The 15,945-nt window shown below is 39.5% G+C and overlaps 1 protein-coding gene across 1 annotated transcript in view; it reads left to right on the top strand.

The window, feature by feature from the left end:
- LOC150088923 (ubiquitin carboxyl-terminal hydrolase 19-like) overlaps positions 1–15,945 on the top strand; it is a 337,177-nt gene that overhangs the window by 123,640 nt on the left and 197,592 nt on the right. The window contains 2 exon segments of the mRNA XM_090370360.1: positions 10,297–10,308; positions 15,889–15,909. Coding sequence (XP_090226486.1) covers positions 10,297–10,308; positions 15,889–15,909 — 33 coding nt within the window.

Genomic DNA, 15,945 nt, shown 5'->3' with positions numbered 1-15,945 from the left:
TAGCCCTGAGTTTGACTGTAGGCAGCTGACGATAAACTCAATATCATGACCACTGATGCAAAATGATTTGAAGTGGCGTTGTTCTTGACATTCATGAACTCCAGAACATTGGCAGAAGATGCTGTGAAGTGACAGATCTTGATATAAGTGTACAATGTTTCATTCTGCTGTATGTGCTTGTGCGTAGAGATTGCCCTGAATAATGCAAGGAGAATGCATCCTGTTGGACTGTGATGGTATGGGCTATTTAAGCCAGTTCAGATTTGGTTTGTTGTTGGTGACTGAAACTCTAATATTCATGACCCACTCACATTGTGGATAATTGTGCACCACCTACAATAGCAGATGAACATTTGTTCCAATGATCAACCGCCTGCTGGCTGTAGGAAAAATTCCACACATTTATCCTGCAAACATCCCTTCTCAATTCGAATTTATGCCCTTTTGTGTGTGGTGTAATCTGAGCAAGAAGGATTCTTCTTGCTCAGATTACAGCATTGAGCTTGCTCAAGCCTTCAAAACCTTAAACACCTCAGTCAGATCACCTTGCAGGTGCCTAGTCTCTAGACACTGTGATTTGCAAAACTGAAGTCTTTCTTGGTGAGACCACCCTTTTGTACACTTCACTAATCTTGATGCCCTTCTCTGCACCTGTTCTGGTAGATCTTTATCCTTCCTAAAATGAGGTCTCCAGGCCTGTATTGAGTACTCAGAAGTAGCTTAACCATTGCCTTGTACAATACAAGGATAAGGAGGTTAATGCCCCCTTATCCCTGCTAGCAAAACAAACAACATCCCATGAGCTGTCCTGGTAGCATGTCTGCACTGCTCAGAGAACCTCATATCAGACTGCACAATTACTCCCAGTACTTTTCATTTTCTACTACCTTGAGTATAGTACCACACAGTTTATATGTTAATCTTGGATTACTGTATCCATGTGCAGTGCCTTGCATTTGTCAATGTTAAACTTCAACTGCCATTTTTCAGCCCATCTGCCTAATTTTTCTAGATCTTGTTGCAGTAGCATTTTCTCTCTTTTACCACCCGGCCAACTTTTGTATCATCTACAAACTTAGACATTAATCCCAATATACCTTCATCAGTATGATTAATAAACATAGAAAAAACAATGGACTCAGCACTGAGCCCTAGGGCACTCCACTAATATCATTAGTCCATGAAGAGCAGTGTCCATTGATAACCACTCTCTTTCTTCTCCCATTCAGCCATTCCTTTATCCATAGCAGTAACTTATCCTTAATACTACACTGCTCTAATTTGTACAGCAGTCTTTTATGTGCATCAGTATTGAAAACTTTGCTGAAATCCAAGTACACATGCAAAAATTTATTTTTTGCATCCAGTTCCTTTGTAATTGTATCATAGTATCCAGTTGAATTGGTTAGACAAGATTTCCTCTTAAAACACTCATGCTTTGACTGAAGTATAACTGCACTCCTGTCTAGATGGTTTTTCATCATTTCTTTAGCCAGTGATTCCATCCTTTTCCCTGGAACAGAAGCATAAAGGGGGTTATGCTCTTATAGGATATCAGATACATGGTGTCGGGGGAGGTTATGCTCTTAACTAAGAGGTCGGGGTATTCTCTTAACTAAGAGCATACTCCCGACACCATGTCTCTGATATCCCAGCAATGTCTGTATTTGATGTCTTGACCAGTACTTCAAATTCATCAAATATATTTACCATGCTCCTAGCATTGTTGTGCATGCAAGTATACATACACCTGTTCTTACTCTTAGTTATCCTAACACAGCTGAAGTATTTACGTGTTCCATGATGACTCCCAGCAGTCCTTGAAATCTCCAGCACCTTGCTTTCAGAGTTCTGCTGGTGTCAATAGAAGCAGTGATAGAATCACTTTCACCTCTGCCTGTAGCTATTGCTAAATCTATTAGTTTGTGTCCCCCCCCCCCAAGCTAGCAATTTTCTGACTCACCTAACAGTACCTTAATATTTTTGCACCCTTTCTATTTAAGTGTATTCCATCCCTGTAGATGCAGTAACTCCTGTTAACATGCACAGCTCATGCTGAGAAAAATTCTACCCCATTATACAATATCTCCAGGGCCGAATTGATTGACTAGGCTCTCATCATATACTCCTTCCTATCGGGTAGAATTGCAGACACTTTCAAATTTAATCCTAAGAGCAGCTTTCAGTATATTATCTACCTAAGGTACTTCCCACAGTTATATTTCAATGATTCATGATTTATCGTGTTCCTACATATCTCAATTTGAGTCATTTTTGTTTGTTTTAGTAAGTTGTTGGTGCATCGGCTTCTGTGGCCATAATGCACCTCCCAAGGTTTTTGCAGTACTGTGATCCAAGCCCGAGGCGGGATTCGAACCCGCGACCTTTGGGTTGCCAGGCAGGCACTTTACTCACCCGGCTAGCCCGGCCGGCAATTTGAGTCATACTAATTTCGATTCCACTATGATTTTGGTTGTGCTACTGTAACAGAAAGAAGAAAGACACCTGCATCAAATTATGAATTTGCTTAAATTGGAGCATTGTTCAGTTACCAAGTTTCCAAACTCACCAAAGAAGGAAATGGGCCAAAGGTCCATTCACAAAAGGATTTGGCTGTGTATGGCAACAGTGCACCTTCAGAGTACCAGATAAAATTCTGGTCAAAATAATTCAAGTGGGATAGAGAGTCCATTGAAGATGATCAATGTCCAGGAAGGCCTGTGACAGAGATGCTCCAGAAATGTGCGAAGCTGTGGAAATCCTTGTGCTGAATGATAGACATTTAAAGGTATCCCAAATCTCTAGGGAATGTGACATATCTGAGGGAAACCATCAGAGTTATAATCATCCTCTATGAACATTTGGGGATGACTAAGGTTAGTATATGGTGGGTCTCAGATTTCTGACCCCTTGTAGAAGCAATTCAGAGTACAGTGTTGTGAGGAGAATTTAGAGCTGAGCTTTGTAGAAGGAATCCTGAAACTCCCATCTCCAGAATTGTTTTGGGTAATATAATATGGGTTCGTCACTGAGATCCTGAGACCAAACAAGAATTAATGCAAAGGAAGCACAAGGGTTCTCCTCTGCCCAAAAAATTTCGGCTGGCAAGGTTATGGTGGCCATAATCTTGCCAGCTGAAGGTTGTGCCTTATGCATGCTGAGGGAATTTTTTACATTCACTACTTGGAACACAAGCAGACAGTCACTGGGGAGTCGTATGCATCCCCACTGTACAACCTAAGGGATGTTATAAAGGAAAAATGCCGTGGAAAACTTAATTTCCAGAGGTGTGTTGCTCCTTCAGGACAATGCACCAGTGCACAGGTCACACGCTCTTTCTGCTTTGAGAGACTGTGACTTTACAGAACTTGCACATCAACCTTACTGGCCCCCAGTGACTATTTTCTCTTTTGACATTGCATTGCATTGCTGATGATAATGAACTGAAGTTTGCTGTTTCTGCATTCTTTAATGGACAGAACAAAGAATTTTATTTGTCTGGTATTTCCTCATTGCCAACAAAATGGAACAAGTGTATTGATGTTCAGGGAAGTTACACTGAAAAATAAAACCAGATTTTTGCCCCTCTCTCATTTCCTTCATAGGTAGATAGATAATTTATTGAATGCCCCTTGTAACTCGTGACTTTTTTCAACATTGCCCTGTTCTTGTTAAGTAAGTCTGCAGATCTCCTACTCCTAATGTCATTAATGCCAATGTGTACAACATTATCACCTTTTCTGCCCGTAGAAGATACCTGCTCTACAATGCTGGCAGACGTACCTGCTCCTATTCCACCTATCCTTTTTGCAGAATGTATTTCCCATTTCCCTGACAATAGACCCCTGACAACAGCTAGCTCCTGTAGGACAAGCACATTCTGCCTTGGACGTTGCCCTGTGTTGCCTGATGATCAAGTGCAAGCTTTGGCATGGATGTGGGCAGCTGAGAGTTTGATGGGCCTCCAATTAATTCCTTCAATTCCTCCTTGTTCTTGAAGCTGTCATAAAGGTCCATAACAACACTGAGTTGGCACATAATATCTTCACACTCTTTACATTGAACACAAAAAAAGACATCCACCTTGGCAGTATCATGTCTCATTCCAGAGAGATCTGCAAACATCAAACAAGCAGTACATTTCATAAGACCATGACTCAGATGACAACTGACCCTTTCAGTTCACCCCATACTGCACTCCAACTACTTTGAGTCTTTTGTTTTGCTGCTCTGGTCTGAGGCATAATTTTGTTCAAATTCAGTATAATTGAAAATACTACACTAAACTCATATACCTAATGCAGTAATAACACCGTGCCCCAGTTATGCTATGAAGTTTATGTAATTAATCATATATATACAGTGGCGGACAGAAAAACTGCATCACCTTAAAAAAGTAACATTTATAGTGAAACGTATAAAACATTAATTGCAGTCATTTTGTTTGTCGCAAAGCAAAAGTATTGCATCAGACAGTAATTGCAAGGTATTCCACCAGCGGTTTCTATAAATACGTCATTGGAAGAGTATACACGCTCATTAGTATCCTGTTTTGCAGAGGCATAAGCATGGCTCCATATGTTCAGTTGACACCAAGAAAAAAAAAGTGTGGCTATTGCTCTGTCTCAAGAAGGGCTTTCTGCGTGCTATTGCTGATAAAATAGGCTGCCACCAATCAACAGTATCCCGGATGCTGAAATTAAAGTTTGGTGTGACATAAGCATAGGGAAATCAAAATTGAGAGTAGGATTGTGCTATAGGCCTAATGACTCTGATGAGTATAATAAGATATTGTACAGGGAAATAGAGTGGGCCAGTAAATCAGAGAGTCTTATAATGGGGGATTTTAATTTCCCAGATATTGACTGGAATTTGTGGGTTGGTCACTCGCACACTAGCAAGGCCTTTGTGGATTTATTGGATGATTGTTTTCTACATCAGCATGTTCGTGAGGCAACAAGAGGGAGCAATACTCTTGATCTGATTATCAGTAGTGATTCTTCATGCATTAAGAATCTGCAGATAAATGAACCACTAGGTGGCAGTGATCACAGTGTGTTGAAGTGGGATTTACTCAAGGAGGTAACTACCATCAGAGGTAAAGGGAAGGGTTTTTGTTTTCGTAAAGGCGACTATGATGGTCTGAGACAGTATTTAAATTCTATACAGTGGGACCAACTGATGATGTTACCAACAGCAAACTCAAAATGGGAAGCATTCAAGGAACTAATCTTGGAGGCTACCAGGCTTTACATACCAACTAAGAAATATTGTTCAAGGTTTAGGCCTAAATGGTTGTCAGATGAACTAATGAGACATGTGGCAGAGAAGAAAAATGCATGGGATACATACAAATTAATGGTGACATGGAAGCCTATGATAGATATAAGTTGGTCTGTAACCAAGTCACAAAGGAGATTAGGCAGGCAAAGGCAGACTACGAAAAATCCTTGGCAAAGGATGCAAAGAAAAACAGAAAAGAGTTCTTTACCTATTTAAACTCAAGAAGGAAAGGGATGAATCAGATTGGTCCACTGGATATTGATGGTTCAACCGTTGAGGATCCTGCTCAGGTGGCTAACAATCTAAACGAGTATTTTGCATCTACATTCACGCATGAGGAGTTATTCAGGAAGGAGAATGATGTAGGTAAAGTAAACATTGGCAGTGAGCTGGATGATTTTGTAATAACTGAGAGGAAAGTGGAGGAGAGATTGTTGAGGATAAACATAAAAAAGGCACCTGGGGTGGATGGGATCTATCCAGTTATATTAAAGGAAGCAGCAAAGGAAGTAAGCAAACCCCTAGCCATAATTATGAGAGCTTCTTTGGACTAAGGGGAGGTACCCATAGACTGGAGATGTGCAAATGTAACCCCAATTCACAAAGGAGGATCAAAGGCTGACACAAGTAATTATAGACCTGTTAGTTTAACTTCTGTTCCAGGTAAATTAATGGAGGCACTGGTTAAAGAAGCACTGCAGGATCATCTAGACAAGAATTCAGTTATAGCTCAGACGCAGTGGTTTTGTTAAGGTCAGGTCTTGCCTGCCCAATTTGATTGAATACTATGATGTAGTCACAAAAGAACTGGATGCAGGGAATAACTTTGATATTATATATTTGGATCTTAGAAAGGCTTTTGATACTGTTGCACATGGAAGACTGCTGCACAAATTGGAGCAGTGTGGCATTGGAGGCAAATTGCTGCTATGGATAAGGGGATGGTTGAGTGGCAGAAGACAGAGAGTGGTAATCAATGGACACTGCTCAACGTGGACTAATGTTATTAGTGGAGTTCCTCAGGGTTCAGTGTTGGGTCTGTTGTTGTTTTCGGTGTTTATGAATGATATTGATGATGGGATATCAAGTTTAATGTCCAAGTTTGCAGATGATACAAAGGTTGGCAGGGTTGTTAAGGACACCACTGATGCTATGCTGCTGCAACAGGATCTGGAAAGGTTGAACAGATGGGCTGAGAGGTGGCAAATGAAGTTTAACATTGACAAATGTAAAGTACTACATATGGGAAACAGTAACCCCAGAGCAAGTATCAACTCTGCGGTACTACACTGACAGTGGTGGAGTAATTGGGGGTAATTGTGCAGGCAGATATGAAGTTCTCTGAGCAGTGCAGACGAGCTGCAAGAGTAGCTCATGGTGTCTTGTCAATGATATACAGGAATTTTTCTAGCAGGGATAAGGAGGTGATTATTCCCTTGTATAAGGCAATGGTTAGGCCACATCTTGAGTACTGTATACAGGTCTGGAGGCCTCATTTCAAGAAGGATGTAGAGCTGCTGGAACGGGTACAGAGAAGGGCAACAAGATTAGTGAATGGAACAAAGGGTTGCTCTTACGAAGAAAGGCTTAAGTTTTGCAAATTACAGAGTCTGGAGACTAGGCACCGGCGAGGTGATCTGATAGAGGTGTATAAGGCTTTGAATGGTTTGAGCATGCTCAATGCCAATGGGATTCTTCATCTTACTCAGAATAATCAGCTCAGAGGGCATAAATTCAAATTGAGGAAGGACGGATGTCGGATAGATGTGCTGAAATTTGCCTTTGGCCAGCGGGTGGTTGGTTGGTGGAACCGACTTCCATCACTTGTTGTTGAAGTTGATAGCCTAAACAAATTTAAGGCTCAACTGGACAGGTATTTCTAGCGAACGGAGGGGTGAAATGGGAGTGGTGTGTTTTTTTTTTTTTTTTTTTTTTTTTTTTGGCTGATGCTGAATAAGTTTGCTTTCTTGCATCATATGCCTCTACTAATGCTAAAGCGTGAAACCAGTGATGTAAAGAGAAGACTTGGATCAGGCTGTAAGAGAGTGACTATGCCTTCTCAAGATCGATATTTGAAATGGCTATGCCTTTGTAATTGCCATGCTAGTGCTCCTGATCTAAAACTGGACTTTAAGATGGCCTTTTGTGTTGAAACAAGTGCACGAACTATCCATAGACAGCTTTCAGAATGTGGTCTGAATGCCTATTGGCCCAACAAGAAGTCTTTGTTGACCCAACAAATGAGGAAGAAGTGACTTGCTTGGGCTAAATGCATGTTTCATGGACAAAAGAGCAACAGTACACCGTCATCTTTTCTGACGAATAAAAATTCAACCTGCATGGCTCGGATGGGAAGCGATATGTCAAAAGACGAAAATCGGAGGCTTACCATCCTGACTGCATAACACCGACTGTAAAGTTCCCTGCCGGTCAGATGGTCTGGGAATGCATAACAAGCAAAGGGGTGGGGTGAATTAATTTTATTAACAGAATGATAAATACAGAAACCTACACTGCTATCTTCGAGGAGTGCCTGAAACCCATTATTAGGGATAACCACATAGACATCCAAAACTGCATTTTTAAACAGGACTCAGCACCTTGCCATACAGCAAAATTGGTAAGTTTTATGTTATTTAGATTTAATGATGAGCTTGTGTTCTTGTCTCACAAGGCTTAAAACATACTTACACCAATGTTTTCCCTCGTTTTTCTCCCTTAAGGTGCAGTCATACCTCAGAAATGCTGGCATTAGTGTTGGACTGGCATGGTGATAGTCAGATATGAACCCTATTGGGAATTGCTGGTACATAATGTCATCTAAAATTGCTCAGAAGAAGCCAACAATTAAGATTCAGCTGCAGGAGAGCATTGTAAGGGTGTGGTACCACGAAATTGGGCAATCGTATATCTAGAAGTTGATTAACTCTATGCCAGATCATTGCAAGGCTGTAATTGCAGCTCAAGGAGGAACAACAAAACATTGAGGACTTATTTTGCTGATTTACAGTATATAATACTATTGTGTTAACTTGTCAGTTCAGTTTGTACATGTAAAGGCAATAAAATGTATGTTTGATGGTTGTCATGATTGTTGTATGATTTCTCATATTTCCATTAATTACGTGATTTACCCTTTGGGATGATATTTATGTCAATTAGGTATATCAGGTGGAGCCTTTTTATTGGATTTCTTCAGAGATATATATCCCATATAACAAATGCATTTTGAATATTTCTAAAACCCACAATGCAGTGCATTTGCAAAATTCACAAATGATACAGTTTTTTTGTCTGCCACTGTATATTGCAATATCAAGCTTATGGTATATGTATTTTATATCACCTAACAAATGTAAATTTTATGTATCATGCTATACTATTATGTTTGTAAGTTCTAAGTAATTATAATAGATAATAAATTTATGTAATCTAACTAATGCCAACCTATGTGATTTGAATTTAAGCTACTTATTTGCCTGTATTATAACACCAGAATTCCCCTATCGGGCACTCAATACTCTATAACAGTGGCAACAAAATTTTAAGTTTCGTATTGTACAAAAAAATGGTGTCAGAGGTTGAATGTGCTCTTTAAGCAATTATAAATGATAAGTAACAAAAATAATTCACCAACGTAATCAGAGAATCACAAATAATAATTGCACTTTTAATTCTAAATCAGAAGTTAAATGCAATAATAATAATAAAAAAAGTAAACTGCAGCCATTATCAACCCTCTGCAGGATGGAAGCTTCCTCAACAATTCATGATGACGGAAAATGGACCATAATCTGCCATGCTGGTCCAGTGTGGGTTGGCAGATCAATTGTATTTAGCAGTCAGGGGCTTGAACCCTGGTCTACTCAAAGATCATGTGCTACTGCACTCCTGCTCCTGACCACTTGGCTGCAGAGGCCTAATGCAATAATAATCTTATTCCAGTTCACCAGTTACATGGCAATAATACTGCCATGCTACCTAGTTTGCATTATATGTATTAGGCTATGTTATGCTTGAAAGTTATAAGTTAATTATAATATATTAAAAGTAATCAACTAATGCCAACTTGTGTGATTCAAACAGTAGAGCTACCTATTTACCACAGTTAACACACTAGAATTCTCCTACCAGTCACTCTATAATATCATAACAATGGTGACAAAATTTGAATGATACAACGGTTCTACTTATTAAAATTAAGTAGTAGTAGTAGTGGCATGTGATGCAAGAAAGCAAATGTATGAGCTTATGCAGCATCAGCCAAAAAAAAAAAAAATCACACCATTCCCCCCAAATGCCTGTCCAGTTCCTCCTTAAATTTATTCAACCTATCAACTTCCACAACGACAGATGGAAGTTTGTTCCAGCAATTAACCACTCGCTGGCTAAAGGCAAATTTCTGCACATCTGTTCTACATCTGTCTTTTCTTAATTTGAATTTATGCCCCCTTAGGTTCGTAATCTGAACAAGTGGAAGGATCCCATCAGAATTCAGCGTGCTCAACCCATTCAAGGCCTTATATACCTCAATCAGATCATCGCGCAGGTGCCTAGTCTCCAGCCACTGCAATTTGCAGAACTTAAGCCTCTCTTGGTAAGAGGATCCCTTCATTCCCCTCACCAATCTTATTGCCCTTCTCTGTACACGCTCAAGTAAATCTACATCCTTCCTAAAATGAAGCCTCCAGACCTGTACGCAGTACTCAAGGCATGGCCTGACCATTGCCTTATGCAGAGGGATAATCACCTCCTTTTCCTTGCTAGCAAAATTCCTATATATCATTGACAAAACCCCATGACCTGCCCTGGCAGCCTGTCTACATTGCTCAGAGAACTTCATATCTGACTGCACAATTACTCCCAGGGCTTTTTCATTTTCTACCACCTTAAGTGTAGTACCACACAGTTGGTACGTTTCTCTAGGGTTACTTCTACCCATATGCAGTACTTTGCATTTGTCAAGGTTAAACTTCAGTTGCCACTTCTTAGCCCATCTGCCCAAATTATCTAGATCCTGTTGCAGTAGCACACTGCCATTACTGTCATTAACAACCCTGCCAACCTTTGTATCATCTGCAAACTTCGACATTAAGCCTGATATACCTTCATCAATATCATTGATAAATATACAAAATAACAGTGGACCTAACACCGAACCCTGTGGGACTCCACTAATAACATTAGTCCAAGAAGAGCAGCACCCATTGATTACCACCCTCTGTCTTCTCCCACTTAACCATCCTTTTATCCATTGTAGCAATTTACCCTTAATACCATTCTGCTCCAATTTGTACAATAGTCTTCCATGTGCAACAGTATCAAAAGCTTTCCTGAAATCCAAATATATGATATCAAAATTATTTTTTGCATCCAGTTCCTTTGTAACCACATCATAATATCCTATCAAATTTGTCAGACAAGACTTTCCCTTAACAAACCCATGCTGTGTCTGAATTATTGCTGCAGTCTTGTCTAGATGATCCTGCAATGCATCTTTAACCAGCGACTCCATTATTTTACCTGGAACAGAAGTTAAACTAACTGGTCTGTAATTACTCGTGTCACCCTTCGATCCCCCTTTGTGAATTGGGGATACATTTGCACATCTCCAGTCCGTGGGAACCTCCCCTGAGTCCAAGGATGCTCTCATAATTATGGCTAAGGGTTTGCTTAGTTGCTTTGCCGCCTCCTTTAATATAACTGGATAGATCCCATCCACCCCCAGGTGCTTTTCTTACGTTTAACTTCAACAATTTCTCTTCCACTTTGCTCTCAGTTATTACAAGATCATTAAGCACCCTGCTACAATTTGATAACCTTCTGCCATTTTCAAACCTTAATAACTCCTCGTGTGAATGTAGATGCAAAATACTCATTCAGTTTGTTTGCTATCTGAGCAGGATCATCAACAGTTGAACCATCGATGTCAAGTGGACCAATCAGATTCATCCCCTTCCTTTTAGAGTTTATATAAGTAAAGAAATCCTTGCTGTGTTTCTTAGCATCTTTTGCCAAGGATTTCTCTTAATCTGCTTTAGCCTGCCGATCCTCCTTTGTGACCTGATTACAGATTAACTGATATCTGCCATAGGCTTCTGAGTCGCTTGATAATTTATATGCATCCCATGCATTTTTCTTCTCTGTTACGAGTCTCATTAGTTCATTTGACAACCATTTAGGCCTAAACCTTGAACAATATTTCTTAATAGGTATGAAACTTTTAGTAGCTTCCACGATTAATTCCTTGAATGCTTCCCACTGAGAATTTACTGTTGGTAACATCGTCAGTTGATCCCGCTGTACAGAATTTAAAAACTGTCGGAGACCACTGTACTCGCCTTTACGGAAGCAAAAACCCTTTCCTTTACCCCTGATGGTAATTAAATCTTTAAGTAAATCCTTTGTAGTAACCTACAAAATCTTTGGCTAAATTAAAAAATAAACTAACAAGCGTGACTAAAACTGTAAAGCTACTTATCGAATACGATTTAATGTGACAGGTCAACAAATGGGTACTCTCGTTGATCCTACCTGTGTCTTCTTTCTATCTCCTTTACATATTAGTGGAATTGCACAGCCTGTTCTTTGGTGACACATAACTGCCAACTTTCCAGATTTTCAACAGAGAATTCATCTTTATGACTCAGTTTGATCCCCATTTCCCCTACCATTCTAATATAGTTTTTTCCTGTCTTTATGTTTTTGAAGAAAAATAGTAAACTGATATTAAAATCAGAATTTATTAAAAATTTTACCAATTTCTTTTTATTTTTGTTAATTAATATGGCCTTAAATAAAAATCTGAATAGTTTTGCACGATTGTTCGGTAAAAAAAAGATTAACTTAAAAACCAAAGACAAACTTTATTTTGTGGGTAAATTTCCAATACAGTGCATATGATACTGCCCAGGGATGATACCTTCTGTCAATTTAGGCAGCAATAGAGATTAATAGTGGTAGTAGTAGTAATAGTGGCAAATGATGCGAGAAAGCAAGCTTATATAGCATCAGCCACACACACTCACTCACTCTTCACCCATCATTACCCTACAAGAATTTTAGTTTTTATTTGAATTTATTCTAACTATCCACTCCACAACAACAGATGGAAGCCTATTCCAACAATCAACCACTGGTTGGCTGAAGGGAAATTCTGCACATCTATCCTGCAACCATCTTCCTCAACTTAAATTTATGCTCCTTTGTGTATAGTATCAGCAAGAGGAAGAATGCCATTCACATTCAGCTTACTCAATCCATTCAAGGCCTTAAACACTTCAATCAGATCACCCTGCAGGTGCCTAGTCTCACATGCTGCAATTTGCAGAACTGAAGCCTTTCTAGGTAAGAGCACCCAAACTGGTGCAGAGAAGAGCAACCAGTCTGGTTGCCCTTCACCCATTCCAGCAGATCTACACCGCTTCCTAAAGTGAGGCCTCCAGACCTGCATACAGTACTCTAGATGCAGCCTAACTGTGTTATGTTGTACAAAAGGATAATCACCTCCTTCTCCCTACTAGCAAAGTTTCTCTATATCATTGACAAAACCCCATGAGCTGTTCTGGCAGAACATCTGCACTGCTCAGAGAATTTCACATCAAACTGCACAATTAACCCCAGGTCTTTCATTTCCTACTACCCTGAGTGTAGTTCAACACAGTTGATAAGTCACTCTGAGATTACTGCTACTCATATGCAGTAACTTGCATTTGTCAATTTTAAATTTCAACTGCTATTTCTCAGCCCATCGACTTATTTTTTTCTGAAACTTGTTGCAGTAGCATACCATCATCAATATCATTAATAAATATTTAAAACTGCAATGAGTCCAGCACTGAACCTTAGAGAACTCCACTGATAACATTAGTCAACAAAGAGCAGTGCACATTGGTAACTGCTCTGTTTTCTTCCACTTAACTATCCCTTTATCCATAGCAGTAACTTGCCCTTAATGCCTCATTGCTCCAGTTTATACAGCCTTCCTGAAACCAAAGTATATGATATAAAAAAATTATTTTTGCATCTAGGTCCTTTGTCACTGCATCATAGTAACCTACCAGATTGGTTAGACAAGGCTGCCCCTTAACAAATTCATGCTGTGACTAGTATAATTTCATTCCTGTCCAGATGGTTCTGTATCACTTCTTTAACCAGTGACTCCATTATTTCCCTGAAACAGATGTTAAGCTGACAAGTCTGTAATTATTCATGTCACCCTTTGATTCCCCTTTATGAAGTGGGGATACATTCTCATATCTCCAGTCTATAGGGACCTCCCCTGAATCCAAGGACACTCCCATAATTATGGCTAAGGGTTTCCTCACCTCCTTTGCTACCTCCCTTAATATGATTGGACAGATCCCATCCACTCCAGGTGCCTTTATGTTCAGCTTCAACAATTTCTCTTCCACTTACCTTTCCATTATCACAAAGTCATTTAGCTCTCCATTAGAGTTTTTTAAACTTCTGACATCCCCTCTTGTAAAGAATTCCTCGTGTGTGAATGTAGATGCAAAATATCTATTCAGTTTGTCAGCGACGTGAGCAGGGTCATCAACAGTTCACCCATTGACATCAAGTGGCCCAATCTGATTCAATCCCTTCCTTCTACTGTTAAATAAGCGTAGAAGTCTTTGTTGCTCTTCTTGACATCCTTTGCCAGAGACATCTCATAAACTTTGTGACTTGATTACAGACTAATTTATATCTACCATCGGCTTCTGTATCTCCTGATAATTTATATTCATCCCTTGCACTTTCCTTCTGCTGTGTGTCTCAGTACTTATCTGATATCCATTTGGGTCTAAGCTTTGAACAGTCATTGGTATGAAAAGTCTTGTAGCTTCTTTGATTACTTCCCCAAATGCTTCCCATTTAGAATTTGCTCTTGGTAACATCAGTTGGTCCCATTGCATAGAATTTAAAAAGTGTCTGAGACCAATGTAGTCACCCTTACAAAGGCAAAAGCCTTTCCCTTGACTAGTTATGTCTTTAATTTAATTCTTAGTACACTGTGATCGCTGCCATCCAGTGGGTCTTTAACCCACAGATTAATGCATGTAGAATCACCACTGATAACCAAATCAAGAGTACTGATTTGGTTATCAGTACTCTGATAACCAAAACTGATATCTTGGGGGGATACAAGGACTAATAGTTTAACAGTAGCCTTGGCAGAGGTGAAGGTGATTCTTGCACAACTTCTATTAGAATAAGTAGCGACCTGGAGCATGGGATGTTGGGGGTTTCAGGGATGGATGGCAGTCATCCTGAAATAGGTGGGCATATGGGATGTGTTAGGGGGAATAGGAGTAGGAGCATGTATGCTTGCATGTATACCAATGCTAGAAGTATAGTAAATAAATTTGATGAATTTGAAGTGTTGGTCGAGACATCAAAGGCGGATATTGTTGGGTTAGCAGAGATGTGGTGTCACACAGATATAAGGAATGCTGAACTGGAATTTGGGGAGTACAATGTGTACAGAAAGGATAGACAAGATAGAAAGGGAGGAAGTGTTATGCTGTTAATTAAGAAAAACATAAAATCAAAAGAAGTGCATCCAGTTGATATAGATGAACAGTGCACTGTTGAGTCAGTTTGGTGTGACATAAGCACTGCGAAAGCAAAAATAAGAGTAGGAGTGTGTTATAGGCCTAATGACTCAAATGAGTACAATGAACAATTGTACAGAGAAATAGAGTGGGCTAGTAAATCGGAATGTCTTATAATGGTGATTTTAACTTCCCAGATATTGATTGGAACTTGTGGGTTGGTCACTCACACAGTAGTCAGACTTTTGTGGATTTATTGGATGATTGTTTTCTGCAGCAGCATGTTCGAGAGGCTACCAGAGAAAGTAATACTCTTGATCTGGTTATCAGCAGTGATCATTCGGGTATTAAGATTTTGCAGATAAAGGAACCACTAGGTGGCAGTGATCACAATGTACCGATGTGGGATTTACTTAAAGATTTAATTACCATCAGGGGTAAAGGAAAGGATTTTTGCTTCCGTAAAGGTGAGTACAATGGTCTCCGACAGTTTTTAAATTCTGTACAGTGGGATAAACTGACGATGTTACCAACAGCAAATTCTAAGTGGGAAGCATTCAAGGAATTAATTGTGGATGCTACTAAAAGTTTCATACCTATTAAGAAATATTGTTCAAAGTTTAGGCCTAAATGGTTATCAACTGAACTAATGAGCCTCGTAACAGAGAAGAAAAATGCATGGGATGCATATAAATTATCAAGCGACTCAGAAGCCTATGGCAGATATAAGCTAGTCTGTAATCAGGTCACAAAGGAGGTTAGGCAGGTGAAGGCAGATTACGAGAAATCCTTGGCAAAAGATGCTAAGAAAAACAGCAAGGATTTCTTTACTTATATAAACTCTAAAAGGAAGGGTCTGAATCTGATTGGTCCACTTGACATCAATGGTTTGACTGTTGATGATCCTGTTCGGATAGCAAACAAACTGAATGAGTATTTTGCATCTACATTCACACATGAGGAATTATTAAGGTTTGAAAATGGCAGAAGGTTATCAAATTGTAGCAGGGTGCTTAATGATTTTGTAATAATTGAAAGCAAAGTGGAGGAGAAGTTGTTGAAGTTAAACATAAGAAAAGCACCTGGGGTGGATGGTATCTATCCA

This window comes from Mastigoproctus giganteus, chromosome 3 (assembly GCF_048544385.1).
Source record: "Mastigoproctus giganteus isolate SK-2022 chromosome 3, ASM4854438v1, whole genome shotgun sequence".
NCBI lineage: Eukaryota > Metazoa > Arthropoda > Arachnida > Uropygi > Thelyphonidae > Mastigoproctus > Mastigoproctus giganteus.
The sequence above is the reverse complement of the archived record's forward strand: the minus strand, read 5'-3'. Positions and strand labels throughout refer to the sequence as shown.